The sequence below is a fragment of the Choloepus didactylus genome, chromosome 20, assembly GCF_015220235.1.
Source record: "Choloepus didactylus isolate mChoDid1 chromosome 20, mChoDid1.pri, whole genome shotgun sequence".
Classification (NCBI taxonomy): domain Eukaryota; kingdom Metazoa; phylum Chordata; class Mammalia; order Pilosa; family Megalonychidae; genus Choloepus; species Choloepus didactylus.
In genome coordinates, this window is record NC_051326.1 from 36,537,289 (window position 1) to 36,563,442 (window position 26,154).

At 51.0% G+C, this 26,154-nt stretch overlaps 1 protein-coding gene across 4 annotated transcripts in view; it reads right to left on the minus strand.

Moving 5' to 3' along the window:
• FAM167A (family with sequence similarity 167 member A) overlaps positions 1-25,541 on the minus strand; it is a 44,196-nt gene extending 18,655 nt beyond the window's left edge. Inside the window, exons 1-3 of one of the 4 annotated variants that reach the window (XM_037813361.1) lie at positions 25,276-25,541; positions 19,080-19,181; positions 7,017-7,904 (exon numbers count right to left, since the gene is read on the minus strand). In XM_037813361.1, the coding sequence (XP_037669289.1) occupies positions 7,017-7,415 (399 nt within the window). In that variant the 5' untranslated portion in view covers positions 7,416-7,904; positions 19,080-19,181; positions 25,276-25,541. Of the gene's footprint in view, positions 1-7,016; positions 7,905-8,438; positions 8,516-9,226; positions 9,264-14,296; positions 14,677-19,079; positions 19,182-25,275 lie in introns of those variants that run through there. The other 3 variants (XM_037813363.1, XM_037813364.1, XM_037813362.1) reach the window with 3 other exon arrangements.
• Between the last annotated feature and the right edge of the window lie 613 nt (positions 25,542-26,154).

Here is a 26,154-nt window from a genome sequence, read left to right on the forward strand (position 1 = left end):
GTGTGTAGTTACTATAACTGGCTGGTACCCACCAGAGGCATTGGGTTTTAATCCTAACAGAAGAAATATGAATGAAAAATACAGAGAAGCACTATGTCAACCAGCTCTTAAAGGTGCGATGTGGTTACCAAGGAAGTTAGGGATCTGTGCCCTTCCCTATGGTTAATTTCATTGTCCACTGGGTCTGACACATGGTGATCACTCAGTTAACACTGACCTCAGTCCCTCAAAGCATTTTGTGACTCTAGTATGCTCTTGGTCACAGCATGCCAGTGTGTCATGTGCCTGTCACCTCCTCCATAAAGGCAGGAATCTTCAGATCCACCTCTGCCCCCCACCCCCTCACCTCCCCTAAGCCCAGGCCCTCAGTAAATGCTGCTTGTGTTGAATGAACAACAGAAGGTGGCATTAAAGGACCCTGGTCAGTCTATTATAGCCCTAGGATTCCCCAGTTGTTATTCTGGTTAGAAATCGCCTTCAAGCTTTCCTCCTCCCTTTTCCTAAAGCAGTGAGGGAAGCTCAAAAAGATAAGAAAAATCAAGGCCTGATTTTTCTTATCTTATTCTAGGAGATTCTATGCCTACCATAGGAATGCTTACCAAGTACATTGGCAAGACAGAGAGGAGCCTGGTACATTTCTTTCTTTTGTCTTTCATTTTTATAATCTTTTTTCCCTCTGATTATATGTAATAGATTCCTATTCTTGAGATTTTGAAACTACATAAAAGACCAAAGAATAATATTAGCATCTAGAAATAAAGATCATTGACATTTTGGTATATTTCGTTTGCTGGTATCTTTGTTTTTTAATGTTTGCAATGACCATTAAAGGGCTGAGTCTATCTGGATTAATAGCTTGTGGCGGCTGGACAGGTTGAGAGCCAGCTTACACCGAGAAGAGTTGGCCTTGGGCAAAGGGGCGCCTGAACTAGGAACTCTCTTGTGAACCAAATCCTAGCTCAGACAGTCCTCCCTGGTTCTCTGAGCAAGATATTACGCTTACTACAGAATGGGCATGGCTGCCCCAGTCCCTGCTAAAGGGCTATTATGAGGCATTGCTAATAACGCGCTAGAACCGTTTAAACACATCCTGTTCTGAAATCTGGATTTTAAATGCAGGCTTTGTGACAGTTCATGGCCCTGAATTGAACATTTGATGTGGGTGCTTACTACACAGGAATAAGAGCTTGATTCAGATCCAAGAGATGTGGGTCTAAGTCTGGGTTTAGCCACATCCTAGTGACCTTGGGCAAGTCACTTAACTTCTCTGTACCTCAGGCCCATAATCTTTCTGAGCCTCGGTCTTCTCATCTGTAAAATGGGCATAGCAAATACCTCCAAGCCTTCCCACAGAACACTGTATGTAAACGTGCTTGGGAAACCATAAAAGGCTCCTTAGATGGAGGAATTGACATGGATGTCATTTCCAAATTTCTTACCTCCAGCCCCATCAGAAGATGCTCAGTGAGCCCAAGCTGTCATTTGGCCTTTTCATTCAGCCAGTATAGAGAATATTGGCTTCTGAGGGCTGTGTCTAGAGAGACCAGTCATTTGCTTGCCAAATGGGCAGCCTGGGCAAGAGAGGGTTAACCAGGAGAGGGCTCCCAGCTTGAGATCAAAGGATCCTAGCAGCAGGGAGTGAAGCTCCCAGCCCAGTGGGAACAGCTGAATTCTGGTCTTCGGGACTCTTGCCACAGCCTCCTCGAATTATTAAAACTTGCCAGGTTTCTTTTCCCTTTTGCTAACAACCATAATAACACCTTTTGTCTATTGGGATAAAACACTCGCATGAAGCTAAAAGGAAAATATCTATCAACACCCAGGGATTCTCACCACAAAGACAAGCCATTAAGAAGTTGGAATGCTCTGTTTTGTTTTTAATTTCATCTGGCTCTGGCACCACACAGATAGAGCAGAAGACTTTCTTGTCCCTTTTCTTTACCTTTCATGTTGGCAAGGAGAACTTTCTAGCAGGATTGAAAAGACAGGAGAGACAGTCCCTTTTCCCTTTTGCTGAATGCTAAGATGCTTGGGGACCAAGCTTGACCAAAACCCAGTCAGAGGCGGTTTGCGAATGTTCTGAATTCCAGGCCCAGCTTGAGTGCAGGAATGGAGAGTCCCACAGCTTCCTGGTTTTGACCTTTTTAGCTCGCCCCTTCCTGGGTCATTACCCCCACCCCAGGCTACTTGGCCTCCCAGTGAGGTGGAATGCTGGCTGCTGCAAATTTCTGGCAACTTGAGCAGCCTGGGACAAGCAAGAAGAGTCGCACCAGGGCCAGTAACCTGGTCCTAACTCGGTCTTCTGGGAACGGCGAGGCTGGAGCTCGGCCTGGAGGAGTCAGGCAGCCTTCGACGCTGCCTAGGGGAGAGGGCGCTTGCCCTGACCGCCACAGCCAAATGGTGACACGTTGTTCTCCGGAATCCACCTGGGATCAAAGGTCAGACCTTTTCTTAGGTGGAGGAGTAATGCTAGCAGGGTTTGAGGAGCCATGTCCTCCTTGACTGAAGGAAAAACTGCTTCACCTGGAGGCCTCTGGGGGCATCTGGAGTGTGGGAACCCCGGGCCCCCCAGTGTCTTGAAGACTGCACATAGCAGTTTGCTTGACCTAAGACAGTTAATGTTTGACCTATTCTTGTCTGTGCTAAATGTAATCTATAACTACCTCCTCCCAGAGACTCCCTGAGATACTGTTATCTACAAGATGATCCATAATCCTCCCCTCCTCCCTGTTGATTACAATCATTCCCTCCCCAAGTTGCAAGCCTGCCTTATGCTCTCATACCCATTGGAATGCCGAGCCCTTATAACCAGCTTTTTCAGCCGCCCCAAAGTGCAGAGTATTTTCTCATTGAGCTTTGAACCTGCCACTATTCGGAACAGCCCCCGAATCCATTCAGAAAAGCTCCTGAATTCAGGGCGACGTGACTCGACTTCCCATCCTGTCGGTAAGCCCCATGATAAAGGCTCATGTCTCAGAACATGTCCTGTGCTTTCTTCAGTCCTTTGGCTACAAAAGCCCTCTTGGGCCATGACATGGAGTGACTATCGTGTTTCTCATGGCGAAAGCTGGGAGAGTGGATCCTGGAGGGAGTTGTTAGGATTCCTTCCTTGCCTTGGAAATAATTCAAGATTCACAGTCACTCCTCTGCCTTTTAGCTGGACTCATCTGGAGCAAGGAGGCTGGAACCAGTTCCAGCACTTCCTGTGTCTGAACGGATCACCAATGCCTCCCTGGTGGTTATGAGCCGCTCCTGGGATATTCGCTAGATTGTCAGAAAAATGTTCCTGGCCTGCCTTCTACTGGGCACGAAAACATGGATGAGCCAAAAACAACGGGTGAATTCAGTCAAAACTTTAATCAATTTGGGTGTTTGGCATCATGTAGGGAAAACATCCAAATGACTGTCTGAATTTCAGATGTTCAATCTGTTGCCTTGGCCACATAAGAAGAAACGGATGAATTTGCAAATAAGCCTGACAAATCGGCAGGGAAAGACCTGCCTGGGTATAGAGGAAAACTTGATTCTGGGCTTAAAACATAACAAAAGCCATTTCAAACCAGTGTCATTGGGTTGAAAAATAGATTAATCTTGAAAGATAACCTTCAATGAGTTAACAGATGAAGAATCAGAAAAACAATGACATTAATTTTACTATTTTGACTGAGACTTTTAAAAACATGAGAATGTGTGTTGTTAACATTTTGAACCCTCTGTTTTCAATTCAAAGACTTTTACAAGTTGCCTTTGTGACTGTTTAATCCCCTATGCAGGCAGAATTGCAGGTTCGAGTGTGCCTGCCTGCCAGTCTGCATTTTGGCTGCTTTTGATCTTCTCAGAGATAACAATCTTCTGAGAGACATGTGGTTCTGGATCAGTCATTTTGAGATGCTGTGAGTCCATTCACTGAGCCAAAAGCCACATGGGCTGTCATGGCAGAGCCAGTCAGGGCCCAGGGCTCAAGCCGGGAGATCCCTGGGTCTTCCTTCTGAGCTCCCTTCATGGTCCCCCTGGCTCTGGTTTTGCCTTTCATTCCTCGATACTCCACGTGGAGTCCAGGGACCAAAAGGACAGCACATCCTTGGAGCTCATCAGATAATCAGAGTTGAGGGCTCATCCCAGGCTTACTGGATCGGAATCTTCATCCTAAGAGACCCAGGTAATCTGTATGCACATGAGAGTTTGAGAAGCCCTGCTCTAATAGATACTCTGTCCTGCAGCCAGAGAGATTTCTGGAGCATGATTCTGCCCGTTGCTATTCTCCTCAGCACAGCCAAGTGACCCTGTGCCAACTGGCCACTCCTCCAGCCTCGTCTCCTGCCTCTCTCCCCATAGCTCTCAATTGTGAGGACCTGAACCACTTTCTAGACATATACTCATAGGTAAGTCACCTGACTTCCATGAGCCCCAGTTTACCAATCTGTAAAATGGAGATGATAGCAACAGTCTCAGAGTATTGTTGTGAGGATCAAAGAGATAATGGAGTGAGGGTTGGGACTCTGTCTCATTTCTCCTTCTGCCTTCACTCCCACCTCCGTGCCCTGCACATTTTGTCAATTGCTGGCATCTCTGTGAATTTACATTTTAGGAAAGTAACAGAGAAGTCGATGGCTTTTGGGGCACGCTATGCAGCATGGTGGGCAAGAAGAGCACGGGCCATGCAATCAGATGGGACTCCTCTCATTTATTGCTGCCTTCCTCTCTGAGCCTTTTTCCTCTTCTGTCAAATGCTGGCAACTGGAAGGTGTCAGGAAGTAATTAATGCACGTAAAGTACCTGGCACAAGGTAAGCACTCAATTAATAACATATTGCGCTATTATTATTACCCAACCACGGTAACACTCTCTCATCACCAGAGAAGTAAATGCTATGCAAATACAAAGCATTCTTAATAATGCTAATATTCTCTGTGCCTCTTTAAGACACAGCTTTGGCAGCCAAATCATCTTGACAATAAATGCCATGCTCTTTGCCTCTGGAGTATTACTCTATACATTATCCATGACTGCTCTGTACTCGGGCACGCTGTCCTCCTTTCAGCCTGCACACTCCGGGCCACTCGGTGCTGCTAGGATTGCTCACCTAAGCCCAACATGACCTGTATATCTAAAGCAGTGGTTCTCAACCCTGGTTGCACATTGGAATCACCTGGGGAGCTTTAGAAACAGGGAGGCCTGGACCCTTCTCCCCATTCCCAGATTCTGATTTCATTGGTCTTGGGTGTGGTCTGAGCTTTGGTAGTTTTAAAACTCCCCAGATGATTCTACTATGGCGCCAGAGTTGCAAGGCACCATTTCAGTCCATTACATGATGAGGGCAAGCTCTAGAGAATTCCCTTCTAGTTTACCCATAGAGGAGAATTCCTTCTCTAATCCCTATCCCAAAGGTGGTTTCATGGAGAATTCTAATTTATTTGGAAAGTAAAATCTTCTCCCCAAAGCGATAAAACCTCAAATGAACCTGAAGTCAACAGATTGAATCCTTGATGAATGGGAATATTTTTTTGTCCCTCTAATTTTATGAAAACAAATTAAAACAGTTTAGCATTAGGAATTTGGGGGTCTGTCCTGGGGCCACTGCATGTCCATCTCTCTTCACCTCTTCTACCACCTCCTGAACAGCCAGTGGGGGAGAAGCTCCCTAGAGACGCTTGCAGAATACATACGTGCTGCGTCTTCTATAAAACTCAACAGTGTGCACACACTCTAGTTACTAAAGACAGACATAATGGAGTAGTGTGTGGTGAGAAGCATTCTCAGCATCAAGGATTAAAACCACAAAAGGTTTCCAATTAATCAGATACCTGAGTCCCTGAGGGTCCTGCCCCAGGAACGCCAATGATTTCCCTCTGATAGAGGGAAGCTCATGAAGACTTCTGTTCTCCAATGGAGCTTTATTTTTCAGGATTCTAGCAACTCTAGCCAAGCACGCATCTGTATACCCTGTTGACCCAGGGCCAGACTACTGGCTCTGGAAGGCAGTTGGCTCTTAATTGCTGGGCTTGCCTCTGGCCAGAGTGAGCTGAATCTACAGATGTCACCTGGACCTGGGGTGATGGGGTGGGGCAGGGGGTTGAGAGCATGGGCAGCGTTAGTGTCATGCCCTGGGCCAGTGATTCTCCCCTGGATGTGGATGTGGGGGGGAGGGAAAGGGGTGGGGTCTAGAGCTCTAAGTGCCCACCCCCATTCTCAGGCTGAGACTCAAAGTGCATGAGGAGAGGTGCTGCTTGTCCAGGAAAAGGCTGAGCTGCTTGTCCCAGCTCCCAAACACAACATGCCCTTCGCTCACACTCATTCCCTTTGATCACACTCATTCTACCTGGAATGTCCTCCCCAGCCCTGACTTCTGGCCAGATTCCCACTCAGCCTCCGAGGTGCAGCCCAAATGCCACCTCCTCACCAAAGCCCAGGCACAATCTGTCATGCCTTCCTCCGTGCAGCTCCTTGTACTCCACAAATAAGAGCACTTTCCATGCTGAGCCTCAGCTGCTTACATTAGGTCCCCCCAACAGACCACAGCCTCCTGGAGGGGTGGAGCCCCACCCCCAGGGTGCACCCCGTATAGTCCCACTATTCGTCACAGGGCCTGGTGCAGAGACCACTAACCACTGGCTGAACAAATGATCACAGGCACCCGGCAGGAGCCCTGGGTCGCTGGCAGGATGAGAAGTTTTCAGAGAGCAGGGAGGGGGCAATGGAACTCCAGGAGCCCCTTCAGCAGTCCAGGAATAAGTGAATGAGATGCCAGTGATGGGACTGGGGTAGGCAGAAAGTTGGGGACACCTTCAGAACGTGGGCTCCTGCTCTCATGAGCAACGCCTTCCTGGAATCTGTGATCAAAGGCTGATTGACACATGGATCTCATGTAACCATATAGTAATGAAATCTTTTCATTTAATATGAAGAGTACAGATATGTAACTGGGAAAGGATAGAGACGGGAGAGGGAGAGAGGGAAAGAGAGAGAGAGAACGGCATTTTCTTATTTCCAGAGACTCTCGAAGAGCAGCCACTCACCAGTTCCTTCCGGAGCCAGGTTAGAGCTTCCCCGATACTTTCAAAGCCTTTCAGCTTGCCGGCAGACAGGGGCCCCTCGCCCTCACCCTGGCTGGCACGGGCACTCCCCTTAGGTGGCGGTTGCTGCCTGGGCTCTCTCCTGGGGAGCGAGGATGCTCCCTCTGCACACTCCCCGTGGCCTGGGCTGGCCTCTGGCTCTGCCGCCGGCCTTGGGAAGGTCCACGTCTGCTCCTCCAGCCTGGCCTGCCACTCCAGGTAAGAGGGCCTGCGGGTCTCGAGCCTCAGTTTCTCCGTGAGGGCCTTCAGGGTCCGTAGGTGGTCGTCAGGAGGCAGGGCCACTGCTGCTGGCTCTTCTTCCCCACCCACCACTTCTTCTATCTGGAACTGGGGCACAGACATCCTGCCGTCTGCCCAGGCAGCCTGGCATGGGAGGGGGTGGGGGGCGGCGTGGCTATCTCAGCGGGTGGCAAGGTTGGGTCCTGCTCGGGAGTGGCCTCATCCGGCTGGGACCACGGCTCCTGTGGGCGTTGCTAGGATGGTGAATGGGTCTCAGAGGACTGGGCAGCTCCTGGAATCGGAGGGGACCTGGAGCCAGCCACAGAGAAAGCACCTTCGTGGTGCTCCACCAGGAGAAGCTGAGGAGTATCGGGATTTAAGACTCTTCCTGGAGTCCTGTAGGTTCGGTGTTTTGCCAAGAGGCAGGATTAGACAAGCGTTAGCAGGAATCTTTGGGGGGAGCCTTTGCCAAGAAGATCTATCAAACCTTGAGGTGTAGGCAAATCAGAGACCGGCCCAGGAAACAGGCCCCGGTGCTCCCTCTGCGCAGAGAAGGGCAGGTGGCGGTGAGAGGCTACCAGCTGCTGCGGAGGCACCGTGAGGTCCCCGGCCCTGCGGGAAGGATGAGAATGAGGTTAGCGCATCCCTCACATGTGCACCAGGCCTGTCGTCCTACTGAAGCTCCCCAGCCACTCTGAGGCTGGAACGTCCATTTCACAGGAGGGGAAACTGAGGCTCGGGGAGGTCAAGCCACAGTGGCAGACCCAGGGCATCTAATTCCTCATTCAAGACTAGAAATGAGGCCATTTCAAGGCTTTAACTTGTTATGGAGAAGTCCTGGGTTAATAATAAGCTGATATTTGTACAGTGTTTTCCATTTATAAAATAATTTCAGCTCTATTGTATCTTTGGTTCCTCATAGTCAGTCTGTAGTCATCTGTTTCTATCCCCATTTTACACATGAAGAAATGGAGTCACTGAGTCTGAAGGCACCTGTCTCTCCCCTGTGAGGCAACTGCCCAGGGTTCCCAGAGCCAGTGAGCAGCCACCCCAGACCCAGCGGGCTGCCAGAGCCCTAACCCCCCAATCCCACCTCCACCCACCACACCCCCACCCTCAGCCCCCAGCTCCGGAGGCAAGCCTTACTCTCTCTACAATCCCTCAGTTTCCTCCTCCGGAACAACATCGCACGTCATCTCTTCAGAGGAGGAAGCAAATAAAGCTTGAGCGGCTGAGGGGAAGAAGTTGACAGCAGTCAGGTTCCTTAAACCGAATGAGGCTTGTGACTCACCGTGAGAGAGAGATGGTTCTCACAGTGACCTAAAACTCCCACTAACTGCACCTTGTTGGCAAGGGCTTCTGCTCTGTGATGTGACTTGACTTCCCCACCTCTGGTGAGGGGGGATAAACCGAGGTTCTTACCCCATAATGTTAAAGCAAAGGGGAGAAAAACAATAACTCAAAGTTAGAATTAGCCTCGAGCCTCCTACCCCCATGTTCTCTCTCCTTGGCATCTCCAGGTCCACAGAAGAAAGAGATATGGAGATGGGTTTAAATTATAGTAGGACACATTTAGAAGATAGAAGTTCTTGCCTTTCAGAGTGATTTTTAAAAACACATGCTGATGGAACACAGATGTAAAATAAACAAAAGGAAGTAATTGATATTGAATGATGTCCAATACAAAGTTTAGATGAAAAAAGCCTCCTCAACAGCCTGGATGATACGCTACCCTTTGTGTTAAAGGAGGGGAAAAGAAGAGATCTTTAAACTGACTTGTATATGCCCAAAAAATTATTTGCAAGGAAGAAAAAGAAACTGATAGTTGTGGTTGCTTGTTTGGGGGTGATAGGTGATAGAACTGGGCAGATGGGGGACAGGGATAGGATAGGGGGCAAAAACTAGGGTGGGCCTCCAGGGGAGTGTTCTCCTACCTGTGCCTGATGAAATTGTTCTGGATGGTTTTGAGAACTCTGGCCAGAACCAGAATCTGACCAGAGGCTCTCTCGGTGCCCATCTCATTCCATAAAACTGCCTCCTGCTTTGGGGCATCCGTGGGGAGTGAGAAGGAATATTCCACCACAACAGATAGCAGAGAAACATAGGGTTCTAGAGCAACAGATCTCAGTTCTGGCTGCACATGCAAATCCCCTGAGGAACTTTTAAAAACCTATCGATGCCCAGGCTCCACCTGCAGAGGTCCTCGGCATATTTTTACAGTGCGCCTGGTGATTCTAAGGTGCAGCCAGGGTTGGGAACCCGGGGATCAGATGACCCAGGTGTTAAGTCCTGTCAGGCTCACGAAGCCTCAGTTTCCTTGTCTGTAAAATGCAGGTGATACTGCCAACCTCCAAGGCTCTCGGGGCTTGGCAGAACCAAGGTTTGTCTGCATTCTCTGAACTTAGCATGCTCTGCAAATGAGGCGTACTCACATGGGGATTTTTTGTTCTCACGGTCACACAAGCTCCTTTAGAATTTCTGCAAATCCAAAGATTTCTTTGCCACTCTGGGGGGGCCCTCCCAGGCGCTGCCTGACTCTGCAGTTTTGAGTATGCTTGGGGTAGCTCTTTAGCCCCATGAGGCTTCCTTCCCACCCACAGGGGAGCTCCAATTATTTCCAGTGAAGCTTTTTTGGAGAGGATCCAATTTCAGATAAGCCAATGAGCAATGCCTGCCTACAATAGCTCTGTGAGCAGATGACATGAATGGGAAGTTGAGTTCTCACCCACCTCTAAACCAAGTACACACTCTCCCTGCGGAGGGAGAGAATTCTGTGGCTGGAGTCAGAACTTCTTAGGCAAATATGTCCCAGCTGAGTGGGAAACAATTATGACTCTCTGACTTTTTGTGGCTGGGCAGGCGGAATTCATTTTAATTAGCAGTTTCTAAGTGAATTCAGAGAAGGCTTGAGAAGACTGTATCAGGAATATTTCCAGGCATCATCAGGAGCATCAGTGAACCGTGCTCTGGCTAACTATGCTCCTTTGATCCGCTGAGCTTTCTGGCGTGCACCCAGCACTTGTAGGCCCAATGTTTCGCTCCGACCTCCCAGCAGCCCCTGCGAGCAGGCAGGACTGTCGTGTTTCACAAATGAGGGAAACAAAGCTGGGAGAAGGGGGGCGACTGCCCATGGTCAAAGGACAAAGCAGAGTGACCCGCGTCAGCCGCCTTCTACTGCAGAAGAGCCCGGGCCTTGGAGTCAGACACCCAAGATGCCTAAACCCTGGTTCTACCACCACCTGCCCCCCATTCTGGAATCTTGGGAATGTCACTGTTATGGGTTGAATTGTGTCCCCCCAAAAAGATATATTGACGTCCCAATCCCCAGTACCTCAGAATATGGCCTGATTTGGAACTAGGATTGCTACAGCTGGGATTAGGCAAGTTAACATGAGGTCATACTGAGGTGGGGTGGGCTCTTAATCTGGTTTGACTGGTGTCCTTCTAAGAAGGGGAGAAGGGGCACAGGTGGAGAAAGAACATCATGCACCCATGGAGGCAGACACCGAGTTACACCACAACTCAAAGAACACCAGAGATTGCCAGCCACTGTCAGGAGCCAGATTCTTCCCCACAGACTTAAGCAGGAGCTCGGCTCTTCTGACGCCTTGATTTGGGACTTCAGCCTCCAGAATGTGAGATCATAAAGCTCTGTTGCTTTGAGCCACCCAGTTTATGGTACTTTGTTACACCAGCCCAAGGAAACTAAGACAGTCACTGAATGATCACCTTTTGCTTCTGTGTCCTCATAAGAGGAGTGGGGATAATAAGGACCAGCTACAGAATCGACAGGGCCCAATACAAAATGAAAATATGGGGCACCTTGCTAAAAAATATTAAGAATTTCAAGACGGTGACAGCAGAGCATCAAATCAAGCCCCGGGCCCTGTGTGACTGCTTGGGTCCCACACTCATGAGGCTGGCCCTGGGGATACTAACATCAACTTCACAGGTCGCTGGAAGGATTAATTAAGGTAACAGAGCTCTTAGCATAGTGCCTGGTCTACAGGAAACCCTGGCTACACTTTAAAAACTAGTAGGATTAAGACTGGGCCGCCCATTAGTGTAGCATCACAATAGCTCCACCAGATTGACCTTTTCATTCCCCAGAGCAGTGATCCTGTTGGCTCCTGACTCGCTGGGCCTTCAGATCCAGTCTCTGCACCCTGAAATTCTTCCAAGAAAGCCAACCGAGACCAACTTGGTTTGTTTCATCTTGCCCAAAATTGAAGATCTAAAAAAATTGCCTTTTTGTCATGCCATATTGGCATGCCTGCCAGAGAAGAGAGAAAACAGCCCAGCTTTCTTAAAAAAAAACCCTCTGTACCCCACCTCTCTTTCTCACTGCTCATATGTTTAAGGTGCCAAGACACGGCTGGGGGCCAGAGGGTGGCCCAGGTTTAATAGTGTGTTACCCAGAGAGTGAGACCAAGGTGGGGGATCACCAGGCCGTGGCAGGGTGCCTCCGTTCTGGTCCCAGCTCAGCCCCCAACAAGCCACACCCCCTTGAGTCCACTCCTCCCGGCCTCAGTTTCCAAATCTGTGCAATGGCACTCACAACCCCCACCTGCCTCCAAAGAGTGTTGTGAGGACCAAATGAAATCTCACACGTGAAAGCTTTCTGCAAACTGTAAAGAGCTGTGCCCACCTAAGGACTATTATCAAAGCATGTGTGGAGTGTGGGGAAAACGTGAGTTGAAGCATTCGCCATTTCAGATCACCTGGTCACATGCAGCCGGCAGGAACTGAGCCCTCCACGGCCTCCTACAGCCCCAGCACACCCAGAGCATGAGAATTTGCTGAAATAGGACCATGTTCCTGGTAATCACATGGTGCTCCGGGGAGCACTATCCAGCTGGAGGCTCTCATGTCCGCTGCCCGAGGGCCAGGCCCGTGGGGGTGCTTCTCTCTCCTCTAGCTGGGCATGGGAGCTGAGCTGCAAAGTTGCGACACAGGTCACTCCAGGGATGCTACAGTGGAAAGGGCACTGAGCCGGCAGGGAGGAGCGCGAAAGGGTGCAGGGGGAGGGGAAGCCAGCGCCGGGCAGCTTCCTGGGCTGGAGGAGCAGGAGGTGGTCTTCCCCTTCCTCTGGGCAAACCAGGGACTCCTGGGACCCAGGCCCTGAAGGAAGAGCCCTCAAAGTTCCTCGGCAAACAGGCTTTCTCTACATCTAACCTCAATCCTTCCTGCTGCTGATTGAGCACAACATTGTCTCATATTTGGCTTTGCAAAGACCAATAGCCTGAGGAGGAAAGGCAAAGCATGCTGCAAGACCTGGGGCTTGGGGCATCTGGGAAAACAAGGTCAGCCCCTGTAACACTACTGGATCCTGGCATGCCCCCCCAGGCAGGCTTTCCCTGCTGCTGCTGGGGACATGAAGTTCCCTTAACAGGAGGGCGTGTCTGTCTTTTTGTAGCTTCAAAGTGCCAGTGCCTGGGGACCTGTGCTGCACACAGGGTCCGGTGTTCAAACACGCTCCCCGGCTCACTCCTGGCCCCTGGCCCGGAGGCTGCCACGAAGGATACTCCACCAGGCATGAGCTAAGTCCTTGGGCTCCAAGAGGATCAAGGCCGGGTGCAGCTCAGTCACCCAGCCAACACCTTGCCTCATTATGATCTAATCTGCTCACTTGGAAAATCTTCAAACCCCCTTCCGAGGCAGGGGCTCCCAGGGGCAGGGAAGAATGCAAGGGGCTGCTCCCCAATTCATTCTCTCTCCCTGTCTCTCAGGGGCGATGGCGGTGTGAGTGGATTACCTGGCAGTTCTCACTTCTCGTAAGGTCCCATCACCCTCTGTTCTCAAAATCTCAGAAGCCAGCCCTCACCCTTTTTGGTTCTGTAGACTCTTGCTCCTTAGATTTTTCACTATAACCATTTCATTTCTTCTCCATAATACAATCAGCAATCTTTCTAAAACGTTACCCAACACTCCTGTCCCACCAAATACCAACCTCCTGTGATTTTGTACGTGCTGTTCCCTCAGCCTGGGTCACCTTCCCTTCCCTCTACCTCAGTTTTGGTATTGTCTCCTCTAGGAAGTTTTCCTTGCTTTGCCCATGCTGTGCTGTGTCTGCTCAGGGTGCAATGAGAACACACAGGAAAAACAATCAAGTCATCAAAACAACATTAGCTAACACTCACTCATTCAGAGCATACAGGCCAGGCATTGTTCTGAGGTTCATGTACCAACATATTCAATTCTCAAAGCAGCCCCATGAAGCAAATATTATTGCCATCTCCATTTTACATAAGAGGAAACTGAGGCACAAACAGGTTCTGTAAGTTGTCCAAGGCCATAGAGTTCAAAAGTGATGACGCTGGGATTTGAAACCCTCCAGTCTGGCTCCAGTCTGGCTCTTAAGCACTTTGCTCACTGCCCCTCTTAAGTAAATAGTGCTTGAATCAGGGATTTCCTTGACGGCCTTCTCTACTAGATTCTGAACTTCTTGAGGTCATGAACTGGGTCATTTATCTTGGAACTTCCAGCACTTAATGCATCTCTGCTGTCTTCATGCACTGGTGAAAAGAATGAGCAAATAGAACAGATTCTCCCGCACGCTCTATGCCTTTTACTTGCTTAAATCCAAGCCAGTCTGGATGGACTCAGAGAAGGAGTGGAGAGGGCCCTGCGCTTCCTGGAATGGACAGCGGGGACACCTGGCTCACCCCTGTCCTTATGAGACTCCATCCCCTCCTACCTGCCCCGTCCTCGAAGTGCCGGGCCTTGGCCTGAGGTGAGGGGACAGAGCAGCCCCACACAGCCTCACCCCCCAGGACATGCGAGCTGGCGCCACAGGGGGGGCAATGCCATAGCACAGACATATCTCGAGAACATCCTCTGTGTCCAGCATTGTACAGACATCTGTGGGGTAGTTTCAGGCCAGCATCTCCCCTCCTTCTCCCAGAAAGAATAAGCTAGGGGAGCTTGTCCACGTGGAGCCTGTGGTCCCCTCTCTCACCTCAGGGATGGGCACAGGACACGAGATGGGTCTCTCAGGACTCTACCTGGAGTTTTTATGCCAGAGCCATCCCAGACCCTGGCCTTGTTCTGTGGGGCAGTGAAGGTGGTGTTTTTCTGGGGATGCTGGAAACCTCTTGCTCACTGCATGGCATGTGTCCTGGTGAAGGAAGCCAACAGACAAGATGGTTGGAGGCCCTGTCTGCAGCCACGCTTCCCTGACTTTGACGATACAGCTTATAAATGCTCCTCTTTTGGTGAAGCCACTTGTGGGAACCCCAGGCCCAGGGCATTCCCCAAGTGCCTTGAAGACTGCACACAGCAGCTTGCGTGACCTAGGTCAGTTAAGGTTTGACTTATTCTCCTTGCAAAATCAGATGCTAATTGTAATCTACACTGGAAACTACCTCCTCCCCGAGACTCCCTGAGATACTGTTATCTACAAGATAATCTGTAATCCTCCTCTCCTCCCTGTTGATTACAACCAATCCCTCCCTGCGTCACACCACCACCACTCCTGCCTTCTGCTCTCATACCCACTGGAATGTCAAGCCCTTATAACCAGCTTGTTCAGCCCCCACAAAGTGTGGAGCACCTTCACGTTGAGCTCTGAACCCACAGCCATTCAGAGCAGCTCCTGAATCCATTCAGAGAAGCTTGTGAATTCAGAGCAACGTGGCTCGACTTCCCCACCCTGTAGGTAAGCTCCATAATAAAAGCTCATGTCTCAGAACATGTCCAGTGCTTTCTTTAGTCCTTTGGCTACAAAAGCACTCTTGGGCCATGACACTACTTTGAACTGCTCCCCTGACATTTGTAACTGGCTAACATAAGCATGTGTTGGACAAAGAATCTACAAGAACATGGTGGGTATTTGTGGCTATTTGTCTTTTTTTAAACCACATTCAGCCCCCCTCTCCTATCCTGTGTCTTGGTGTCCTAGTTTGCTAATGCTGCAGAATGCAAAACACCAGAGATGGATAGGCTTTTATAAAACGGGGATTTATTTCGCTACACAGTTACAGTCTTAAGGCCACAAAGCGTCCAAGGCAACACATCAGCAATCGGGTACCCTCACCGGAGGATGGCCAATGGCCTCCGGAAAACCTCTGTTAGCTAGGAAGGCAGCTGGCATCTGCTCCAAAGCTCCAGCCTCAAAACGGCTTTCTCCCAGGACGTTCCTCTCCAGCAAGCTTGCTTCTCTTCAAAACATCACTCCCAGCTGCACTCTCTTTCCTCTTTGAGTCAGCTCATTTATATAGCTCCACCGATCAAGGCCCACCCCGAATGGGTGGGGCCACGCCTCCATGGGAACATCTCATCAAAATTATCACCGACAGCTGGGTGGGGCACACTCCAAGCAAATCCAACCAGCACCAAAATGCCTGCCCCACACAAAACCACAAAGATAATGGCATTTGGGGGACACAATACACTCAAACCGGCACACTTGGGAACGCCCCGTTCTGTGTGGGATAGTAGGCAGTCGCGTGCTTCCTTCCCAGCAGCCAGGGGGATCACATGCCCCTCCTTCTGGGCCCATCCCGTGGCCGTCAGGGTGCGAGCACATGGCTTGAATTTGGCTGTGCAGACGCTCAGGCCCATCACTCTGAATTTGTGGGTCCTCTAGTCTCACACCCTCGCCTGGCTGCCAGTCATCTTTCTAAAGTGTAACTCTGATTCTTCCCTGATTACTAATAATTTTACTAAGTAATATTTCATGAATACTATCAAGCCATTAATACGTATCACCACTTAACAGGTTCCACGTACTGTAAGAAAATATTACCTCATATCATTTGCATAAGAATCTTGCCAAGGCTGTCCTATTGTTATCTTGTTCTAAAGATGACGAAACTGAGATACAAAGAAGATAAGTAACAGGCCCAAAGGCACTCAGCTTGTAGGTGGCAGAGCAAGGACTCAAGCCCAAGCCCATAGCTGCCGGTGGAGTGGAGGAGAGCTCTCCAGGAGGAACCAGGCTGAGCCGAGTCTCACACTAGAGCTGAGGGGAGCACGTAAAGGGCCAGGACCCAGCTCAGGGCTTCAGGTGCCTCTCCCCAGTCTGTTCCCAGCAGAACAAGCCACGAGCGTCCTCTGGAGTCACTTTGCCTTCTGGAGACAACCAGCTCAGTCCTGCCTCCGTGCTACCCTGTGACATGGGCCACGCCATCCCTGACTTCATTTTTGGAGCACTTTCACGCTGTGCAGATAGCTGGGAGGGTCTTTTATCCTATTGCACAGCTGAGCAAACTGAAGTTAGGGAGTCTGAGTGACACAGAGTTTTTCAGTGACAGCCCGGAGCCGCCTACCCATATTCCTTAAAGAGGCACTGTCTTCTAGAACATATCATTTGGACAGGGCTGGTTCCCACCCTTCTTGGCCCCACCCAAGTGGAAAACTTTCTGCCTGCAGGTGTATACCTCAGTCCTCCAGTAAAGTTCTGGAATGAAGAATTGGCTACACCCTGGCCTAGGCCTCCTGCAGGATCAGAATTTGCTCAGCGAGGCAGGTCTGGCAGGAATGTCTGAAGCGTTGGTCCCCTGCCTTCACGCACCTACCACTCTCTGGGTTACCTGCTGCTCTGCAGCAGGAGGTCAGGGTGGACCCCGGACTGTGGGTCGAGTGTTAGCATGTGCAGAGGTGCCTTTGGCTTCTTTGTTGGGTGTGTTGTCAATCCCTTCATTAGACAGACATTCCTTAGGCTCCTGAGGAAGGGGCATCTTCCGAGGCCTCAGTCAACCCTCGTTGGAGGCTGGGGCGAGTGGGAGGAAAGGCAGGTGGAGGTGTCCACCCTGACTTACCCTGACGTCCAGTTTTGGCCAGGGCAGGCCACCTCCAGACCTTGCAGGCCCCATCTTTTACCCCAGATTAAAACAGGGCAGCCCACGGGGTGGGACCTAGGGGCTGAAAACAGAGGGGGACCCCAGCTACATGGGCTGTGGTGAAAATGGAGCATTTGCACCCCAAGGACCGAGTCCGTCTCCACCAGCAGCTGTGTGACTTGGTGCACCTGTCTGGGTCTGCAGCAATCACCTAGCAGAGCCTCAGGAGGATGAAATGAGAGGGTGAGGGGAAAGGCTTGGTCAGCTCTAAAGTGCTTTAAAAACTTAAAAAAACATTCAGGGTGTCCCAGGCCACAGCTCACAGCTCAAACTTTTTCTTTCATTTTCTAAAGAGGTTAATATCTTTTCTTTACTTTTCTTTTTTTTCCTTCCAGGTGGGTAAGAGGTAAATAGGTCTGGGATGCAGATTCACAGTCAACTAAGGGAAGCAGAGCTGTGACTCGCAGGCTTTTCAGTCTGGGATTCATCATAAAACCCTGATGCTTGTCTTAAATGAGAGCCTCGGGCTGGGTCTCTGGGCTGACCTCTGGCCCTCATTGAGCGAAGCAGAGGGAGGCTGTGGAATTACCTTCTGGACTCTGAAGACGTGCCAGGCACTAATGAGCGAAGGGCAGAGAGTGGGGGAGACATGATCTTGAGCTTCGCAGAGCTGCTGACAGGAGCCAGAGCAGGGAGCTGGCGGCCAGGAGCCACGGGGAGAGCCATCTCCCATCTTCTCAGGGGTTGCCATGGTGACCGAAGCAGGAGGGGACACCCGCTGGTCTGGCCCTACCAGGATCCTCTTTCCTAGCTCATCCTTATTCAAGATCTTGCTCAGGGCCCCTGGTGGGACGCCTCAGGTGGCGAATGACTGGAACCTTGGTGCAACTGTGCAAGTGTGTGAGTGTGGTGGAGGTGAATTGTGTCGGGATGTGTGTGTGCACATGTGTGTGTGTGCATGTCTGAGTGTGGCAGAGGTGGGCTATATTGCTGTGCATGGGTGTGGTTGTGTGGTGGGTGGTGGAGGTTAGGGAAGTGGGTGTGGTATCGACGTTACCCAAGATGGTGCCATCAGAGGTTGTCTTCAAATGCACCGTGACCTACACCTCAGGGTGATGCTTTCCTACGGGGCGTGCCGGCTCCCCAACCAAGAGAACTCCTACCTGTTCACTTCCTGGAAGCCATCCCCCTTGCAAACTGGACATCTGGCAGCAAACCACGGTGAGAATCCACCCATTTCTTTTAAAGGAGTCTGAGGCTATGCTCCCCAGCCCCAAGCCTCAGCGCCATCAAACCTGACCTCTCCTTGATCTCACACCCTGACTTCACTCATCTGTGCTCAAATGTCACCTCTACAAAGAGACCAGCTCTGACCATCCTATAACGACCAGCACCCCAGCTTCATTTTTCTTCATAACTCTTATCACTGACGATGGGATGCTCTATGTTTACTCATTTCTTTGTTTATTGAGCCACTTGAACTTTCTGGCTGGGGAGGTTTGGCTCCAGGCCCATCCCTGGGGCAGCTGCGATGCTCAGACCTGAGGCTGCCAGCACAGGGAAATGGGTAGATGGGGTGAGGCCCCCAGTAGTATCGGACTCCGGAAAGGAGGCCCATGCCCTGGTGGGTGGCGTCCCTTGCTCCAATTGACTCTCCTGTTTTAGGCAGCCTCAGGCAGCCTCCACCTTGGGCTTCCCCTCCATTACTGCTGAGAGATGGAAATGATGAGAGATGGAAATGAGAGAACCTTTTTGGACAGACCCAGCCCTGGGTGGGAGAGAAGAGAGTCCTGGCCTGGGAGTCAGCAACAGGGGCCCCTGATGGACTAAGCAACTCACTCCCCCTGCTCAGGTCTTCTGTTTCTTCCTCTGTGAAGTGAGTGGAATGGGTGAGATGGCCTCTTACGTTCCTGCCAGAGCCTGACACTCGCAGAGCAGTGAGCAGCAAGTGGAATTATCACCATGTCACGGAAATGTGCCCACGAAGCGGAGGGAACCCACTTACCCGTGGTCTCCCAGGGAAGGTCTCCCAGGTGAGGCTGGGGTTGGAGTGTCCTGTGCTAATGGTGGCACCTCAGCTCCTAAGTCGAGGGCTCCATTTCCACACCTGGAATGATAAGAGAGTAATCATGATATTTTTAAATCACACCGCAGTTTACAAAATTATTTCCCCCAGGCTCTGGCCTGGACTACAGAGGCCTTCCCAAGACTTATGCCACAGAGAAAACTGCAAACTCAAGACGTGCCCAGGGTTCATGCCCCTCCATTAGTGGAGCTGGGGCTTGAACCCAATTCTTCTGACTCTCTTCAAGCCTCTATTATCTAGAAAATGGGAAAACCATGCTTTGTCTCTCTGGACAGTATGAGGAAAGAATCTACTTGTCAAGACCTTTGTAAATTCAAAATGCTCAGCCTGTGCTGAATAATTGATGGGCTCTGTTCCCGGCTGCTCCAAGCAGACACACAGCCCTGGTATTATTGAGAAGTGCCCCTGCAACAAGGCCATGCACGGGAAAACCTTGCCATTTATTTTGCCCAGTGAAAGAAGTTGCAGAGAAGATCACACCAAGAAAGAGTTGTGTTTCCTTGTCGGTGGGGGAGAGGCCCTGGTTCCTGGGAGCTGTAGATCTAATTTATTGCCTTTCTCAAAGGAGAGAACGGCGAGGCAGCTTCAGGGAGGGGGGGATGACAGCCTGCCCCCTTCCAAGGCTGCTAGGCCCTGGGAAAAGGGCTGCTCTTGCCGCCAGGAAGAAAGGTGCCCGGCAAATCTGAGAGCCTGGTTTGGAGGCCATGGCTCATGGCCAGCTTTCCTGGAGAGCCGTTTGTTAGGGAAGGCAGAAAGTAGCCATGGGGAATGCAGAGAAGTCTGAAGTGGTCCTCCTCTGTAAAAGTGCTTGACAGGGCTGTGGAGCAGGGTCTAAGGCAGCCTGGGGCCCCACCTGTCGCATGAGACTACAGAACTTTCTGGCCAGAGGCCACGGCAGGGATTGGGAACCGGAAGGTAGACACAGAGTGGTCTTCAAAACCATTCGCAGAGATCAAAGCAGAGCACAGCTCGAGTGGGCATCCTGGCTATGAGAGCAGGAAACGTATAGCTGACTGAAACTACAGGGTAACATTCCACACTAAGGACACTGGGGTGCTACATCCTCCCCCAGGGTGGGGTTCAGCCCACCAGTGTGTCTCCTAACTGGCATTTGCCTCAGCCCCAAATCAGAGGCAGATCCAGGACTACTTGAAACCACAGGATAATTGGCTCTGACTTCAAATAAGCAAAACCAACAAACTCTAGCTCAAGTGGGAATATGTTCTGATTTGCTTTCTATGTTTTTACTCTGCATTGCAAGTTCCAAAGCCCAAATGTTCACAAGGACCTCCTAAGAGGTTTCACGGTGTGCCCCAAGTGCTTGTGTAACTCCCACCCCCTTTACACACTCGCTGGGTCTGCTGACCGCGGGGTGGGGACAGGAAGGGTTCTTAGACTTGCATGTGTTTGGGCGGTGGGCCTTAAGGCCGAGATGGAATTCCGGCTGGGAAGGGCCGGCAGCAGGGAGGGGAGGTGGTCTGCAGCTACCTCTGCAGGAGAAGCACTGGGCCCAGAGGGGACACTGGGCTCAGGTGCCACGCAGGCAGAACAAAACTGGGACACATGATTCCGCTCCATCACTCGTCCCACCTCAGGCCGAGAGTAGCTGCCTCAGCTTGTACTTCATCGAGGGAAGGAATCAGGAGTGTGGGCAGAAAGTAGTGGGTCTGGGGAACCAGGGCACAGCTGGGGAGTCAGGAGTCTTGGTTTCATGGCCCAGCCCCCTCCATTTACTAGTTCTTCACCTTGGGCAATTGATTTAATCTCTCTAGGTCCCAGGTTCCTCATCCATGAACTGGGGCATTATAATTGGACCTACTTCTTAGCCTTGCAAGGATTGAATGAGACAAGGTGTATGTGAATTTTCAGTTCTACTTCTGACTGTCACTTCTGCCCTTGACCATGTTTAGCTGGCACTCTCCTTGGCCTATCCAAATAGGACACTGAGGCCTAGACAGCTACTGAAATATTAACATCAACTCATGAGTGTCTGCGTGCTCCCCAATGCACAGACGGTCACTTTCCCATCAGCTCAGCACTTTGGGCCGCACAATTGTTTATTTACTCATCTGCCAACCTGAGCTGGCTCCGTGCTCTTTGAGGGCAGGGCCACTGTCTTATGCTTCATTGGTAGGGTGTCTATTATTTATCTTGAAATCCTTTGCAGAGATAGCAAGATACTCTGTGTGGTTTAATTAGGTTACAACCCAGGCACACTCAATCCAAGTGCGTTTTGGATCAGGAATCCCACACCCCAGTGGCAGCCTCATATCAGAAAGCCCATAGCCCACTGGAGGCCATTGGTGAAAACAGGTATTCGAGATACATGCATTAGCCAAACAAATTTTGAGGCGCTCTCAACTCGTAAAGAGCAGGGTAAGAGAAGGTGGTGAGGGGTGATGGGTGCTCAGAACACGGGGAGACAGACTGCTGGGACCTCACCGAGCCCACAGAACAGGTTGTAGACCCACTTCTGGGCCTGTTGGAAAATACACATTTCTTTAAAAAATGTCTACAGGCAAAATTTTGTCTGAGACTTGCTTTGCCTTCCCCTTCCTCAAAGTTTTCAGTGGCTGCCATCAAACAACCCAACAACACAACAAAACCTGAGACTCAGAGCTGTATGACCAAACTTAGGTGGGTTCCCAGTCTCGCCGTACCCCAGGGCCCAGCATGTACAAATGCCTACAGGACTAGGACTAGGGAAACTGTCATTTTGACTTGATGGTTGAGAGTGGGGGCCTGGCCTCTAAGTGGTGGCCTCCCAGTGACGAATCCTCCTGCAGAAACTTCCTTGTACAGGACTCATCAACCTGAGAGGGTTCTTCAGCTCGCTCCCAGGAGCTCTGCTGGCTGCCTGGAATGAGGAAATGCTGCTCAGCCTTCACTAAACCCTGAAACTGCAGCCGTGGCTGAGGTCATGAGGTATGAGATCACTGCGTGGGCCTCAGTACACCCCTGCCCTCTGACTTAGAAAACTACCTCTGCCCTCTAGGTCCTAAGAGACAAGGGCTAGGGGAAGCCACGGGGGACTCATTACCCACTCCCACATTTGGGTCAGGATATGCAGAGGGGGATTTCTGGCCACCCTGGACAGACTGCCCTGAAGAGATGGAGGCTCAGTCTGGTCCCCGGGGAGAAGCTGAACCCCCGCCCCCAAAGCTGCCAGGGAGGAGGGCTACGCTGAATGAGGAAATGGCATGGTAAAGGGAGATTTAACAGTGAAGGGGCCAGGCTGCACCCCCAGTAGCGATGACCAAGTGGCAGACTCATGACCAGGGGCCTCGGTGTGAAGGGCCCTAATGCTAGAGACCCTCCCACCACTAGAGAAAGGAGCCCTTCCTCACGGGCTGGACCACAGGGAGACAGGGCCACTGTTCCTCTAAGGAGATGTTGATGGAGGAGAATTATTGTGTGCAGGTGGGGACAGGGGGTTATTCAGGAGGAAAGGGGCTGGGGCTGGGGCAGCACAAGCCTCTAACTGCTTCTCTTGCTCATCTTTTTCCTTTTCTTTTCTTCCTTTTCAACACTTCTCAGGAGCTAATTGGTGAGAGACAGGGTGGGTAGACAGGGGGTTTTAATGGACTGGGACAACTACCCCAGGCAGGGAAAAACTGAGATTTGCAGCCTTCCAAACTCATCCTGCCAACTTGACCCTCTGTGGCCCCCCCAAACTCTATAGGCCGAATGCAAAGTTAGCAAGGCTTATCTGTTCCCCTCTTTCTCACCCCTTTTCCCACTTCCAGTCTCACTTTTCCTGCTCCCCAGTTGCTCCCTGCCCTCTATTTAGCCTGTCCTCACCCCTTTGAGATCTGTTTCAGAGTTTGCCTTTCCTTCCTTCCTCCTCACCCCAATCAAAAGGCCCAATCAAACATTTGTATATTAAGGGCCATCCTGGTTAATCCTAAAGAAATTTTCACTAGTGGAATGGGAGGACTCCTGTACCCCTAATCTGTAAACCAGGGAGCAAACTGCTCAGATTATCCTTCATCTTCCACCTTTGCAAGCAGCTCAACATCCTAGGAAAGCAACAAGCACATCTCCCAAGGGGTGCTGGGAATTCCAGAGGCTCCTATAGGGTCAAGGAAGTTTTCCACTAGTAAGATATGCCCACTGAACAAGACAAGGGTGTGCAAGGAGCCCAACAAGCAGTTTCTTCCTCATTGGCCTGGGGCTCTGTCTATCTTTGAGCAAATAGCCTTAATTTGTCTCCTTGCTAGAGCCCCTCTTGGAGGAATGCCAAGCAATTTAGTAGAAATCCAGTCTTGTAATTGAAAGAGGGAGAACGTGAAAGAAGTAGCAAATGGATGAGGAATTGGTAGTCTTTGGATAGGCAAGGAAGAGCAAGCAAGCAGGATAATGGAGGACACTTCTCCCTGCTACAGGCAGCCAGCAGGGTTCAGGTCAGCCAGACTGACTGCAAAACCTTTCAGTCTCTTGAGAAAAGAACTGACTTTCCTGGCTCCACAAGGTCCCTTGAGGTGGCAGGAAACCTTCTCAGGTCACAGGATGAGCTCCTCCACATGTCTCTCATTTCATACGGATTCACCTGGTTTCTTCCCCCTTCTCTAGACCTTAATTTCCTCATCTGCAAAATGTAGGGCTGGGCTACGTAGCCACTGAGATTCCCCAGCTCAGATTTTTCCAGAGCAGCCTTCCTTCGCTCACCACCTTAGGAGTCAGGTACATGATGGTGATTCTTTTGCTCTTTGATCACCTATGTGAGCTCCACCAAGTTACTTAACTCCTCAGAGATCCATTGGCAAAACGGGGACAATCATGTCTCCTTCAAAGGGCAACTGTGAAGATCAATTGACAAAGGGATGCAAAGGGGTCTCAAACAGTGCATGATCAGTAAATGCAGCCAGGAAGGAAGAGCCGTCACCTTTATCAGCTCTAAGTACAGCTCGTGGCTGCTTTGCCAGGACTTTAAAAATAATACAGGCAGAAGCTCCGATCTCCCATTGGTCTTCTCCAAGGTGGGATGTGTGGTCAAGTCATGCATCCAGCTTTGGCTTCCCAGGACTCAGCCCAGCACTCTCCACTCCCAATCCCCGGAGCTGATGAGTGGGCAGGGCTGTCTCTGGGCACTGAAAGGGAGGCTGCTTTAGAGCATGTCTCCTTTCCATGTGTTGGGAATTGCCCTGTCGATAGGAACCTGCTCTCATCTGGGAGTCACTCAGGAGTGACAGGAAGTTTGTGCAAACTTGATTTGGGACAACCTGCCTATGGGTATGAAAGAGAAGCAACGGCCACCAACCTAGAGCCACTGGCCTTCCAGACCATCCCAGGAGGAATCACACACAGAAAACCTGTGTCTAAGTACCACAGGGAATAAAAACCAAATACAGCAATAAAGGATTTTTTTTTTTAAAGCAATAAATCTAAACTGACTTCTTTTGAAGGAAATGCCTGCCTCTAGAGACGTGGCTGTTCCAGGGAAGGTGTATTTCCCCATGACCCTTGGATGCCGAAGCGCCATGGCTGAAGTGCCCATTCCCTTAGGGCCTTTTTGGCTGCACGGTCCTCTCTGATCACTAGGGCTTCAGCCCTGAAGAGCATCTTTAGATCCAAGTACCCTGAGTCACTTTTCCTGAGTTACTGATTGCATGCCTGGGGTCAGGAACTTCCATTTCACTGACTCTGATGTAGGCAGAGGAGACAGGGGCTGCTTGGAGGTCACAGTCTGGGAGTAGACCTGCAGAGACTCCAACATGGGGGCCCTAGCTCTCAGACCTTGGACCTAAATCTCCAATCAGAATCTTAGCCCTGGAAGAATCCAGGGAGACGGGAGACCGAGTCCACACCCCGATGAGGAATCTGAGCACCCTCAACGTCTCTAGTAGCTGGGTGAGGCAGGAACCCCGTTCTCCTGCAGGTGGGTGTGTCCCCGGAAGGCGCTTTGGGATCAGGGCTGCAGCTGGGCGCTGGGCGCTCTCCTCCAGCCCCAGGCCTGGGCTGCTCGCCCTCGCTCCCTGCGCGGGAGACCAGGGGCACCCCGCGCCCGCCCTCCCCTCCCGCCCTGCTCGCCGGCCACAGCCTCATCGCCCCCTCCGCGGCTCCCACCCGCGTCCAGCACCGTGAGAAAGTCGCCGCCCCTCCGCCGCGAACCTACCTTCCCTGGGCGCTGGGGAGGCTCCATCCAGGGGAGCCCCCGAGGTCTCCCGCTTCCTTTTCCCAAGGCGGAGTCCCCGGCTCCTCAGCTTCTGGCCCCAGCTTCTGCGACTGAGCCGGCTCCTGCCTCCCTTTCTCTCATGCTCCTGTGAATTGTCAGCACTATTATTTTTTTTTAAGGGACTTTTTTTGTGTGTTGCGTCAGGTCGGTTGCCTGGCGACAGCAGAGCTAGTCCCCGCGAGTCTTTTCAATTCTGGTTCCCTCCAGCCTCTCATTCATGCCTCCAAGCCCGGCTCCAGCCTCTCGCCGCGCCTCCGAGGACCGTCTGAAGGTCCCAGAGGACCTCAGCAGCCGGGTCCTAACGCCCTCTGGTTCCACATTGCCAGCAAGGACTTGAGCCCAAGCAGCAGCCAGATGTGGAAACAAGTCACACCGATTTGCCAGGCCCTAAACGAAACCAAACCCAAAAATTCTTTTTAAAAAAAAATTAAAAAAAAAATTTATTAAACCATTAACCAAGACAGCCCCGCCCTCCCACCACGCAAGCATGGCAACGTGGCTTTTGCACAGTCAACAGTCTGCCTTATGGAGAGAGGCAGGAGAATTCCCTTCCAGGCACCCACATGCCAAGATCCTACACTCCACCCGCAGACACGGCTTGAGTTTACAATACCACCAGCTACCATTTACCGAGAGCCTAACTTGTGCCAAACCCTGACAAAGACTCAGCAGGGTAGATGTGTGCATCTCCATCTTACAAGTGAAACCGAGGCGCAGAGAGGTTAAGTGGAAACCAACAGCAGAGCTGGGAATCAGTCCAGGCCTGCCTGACTCCCTAGCACGTGTTTCCCTCACTAAACCGCACGGTGTCTCATAGCA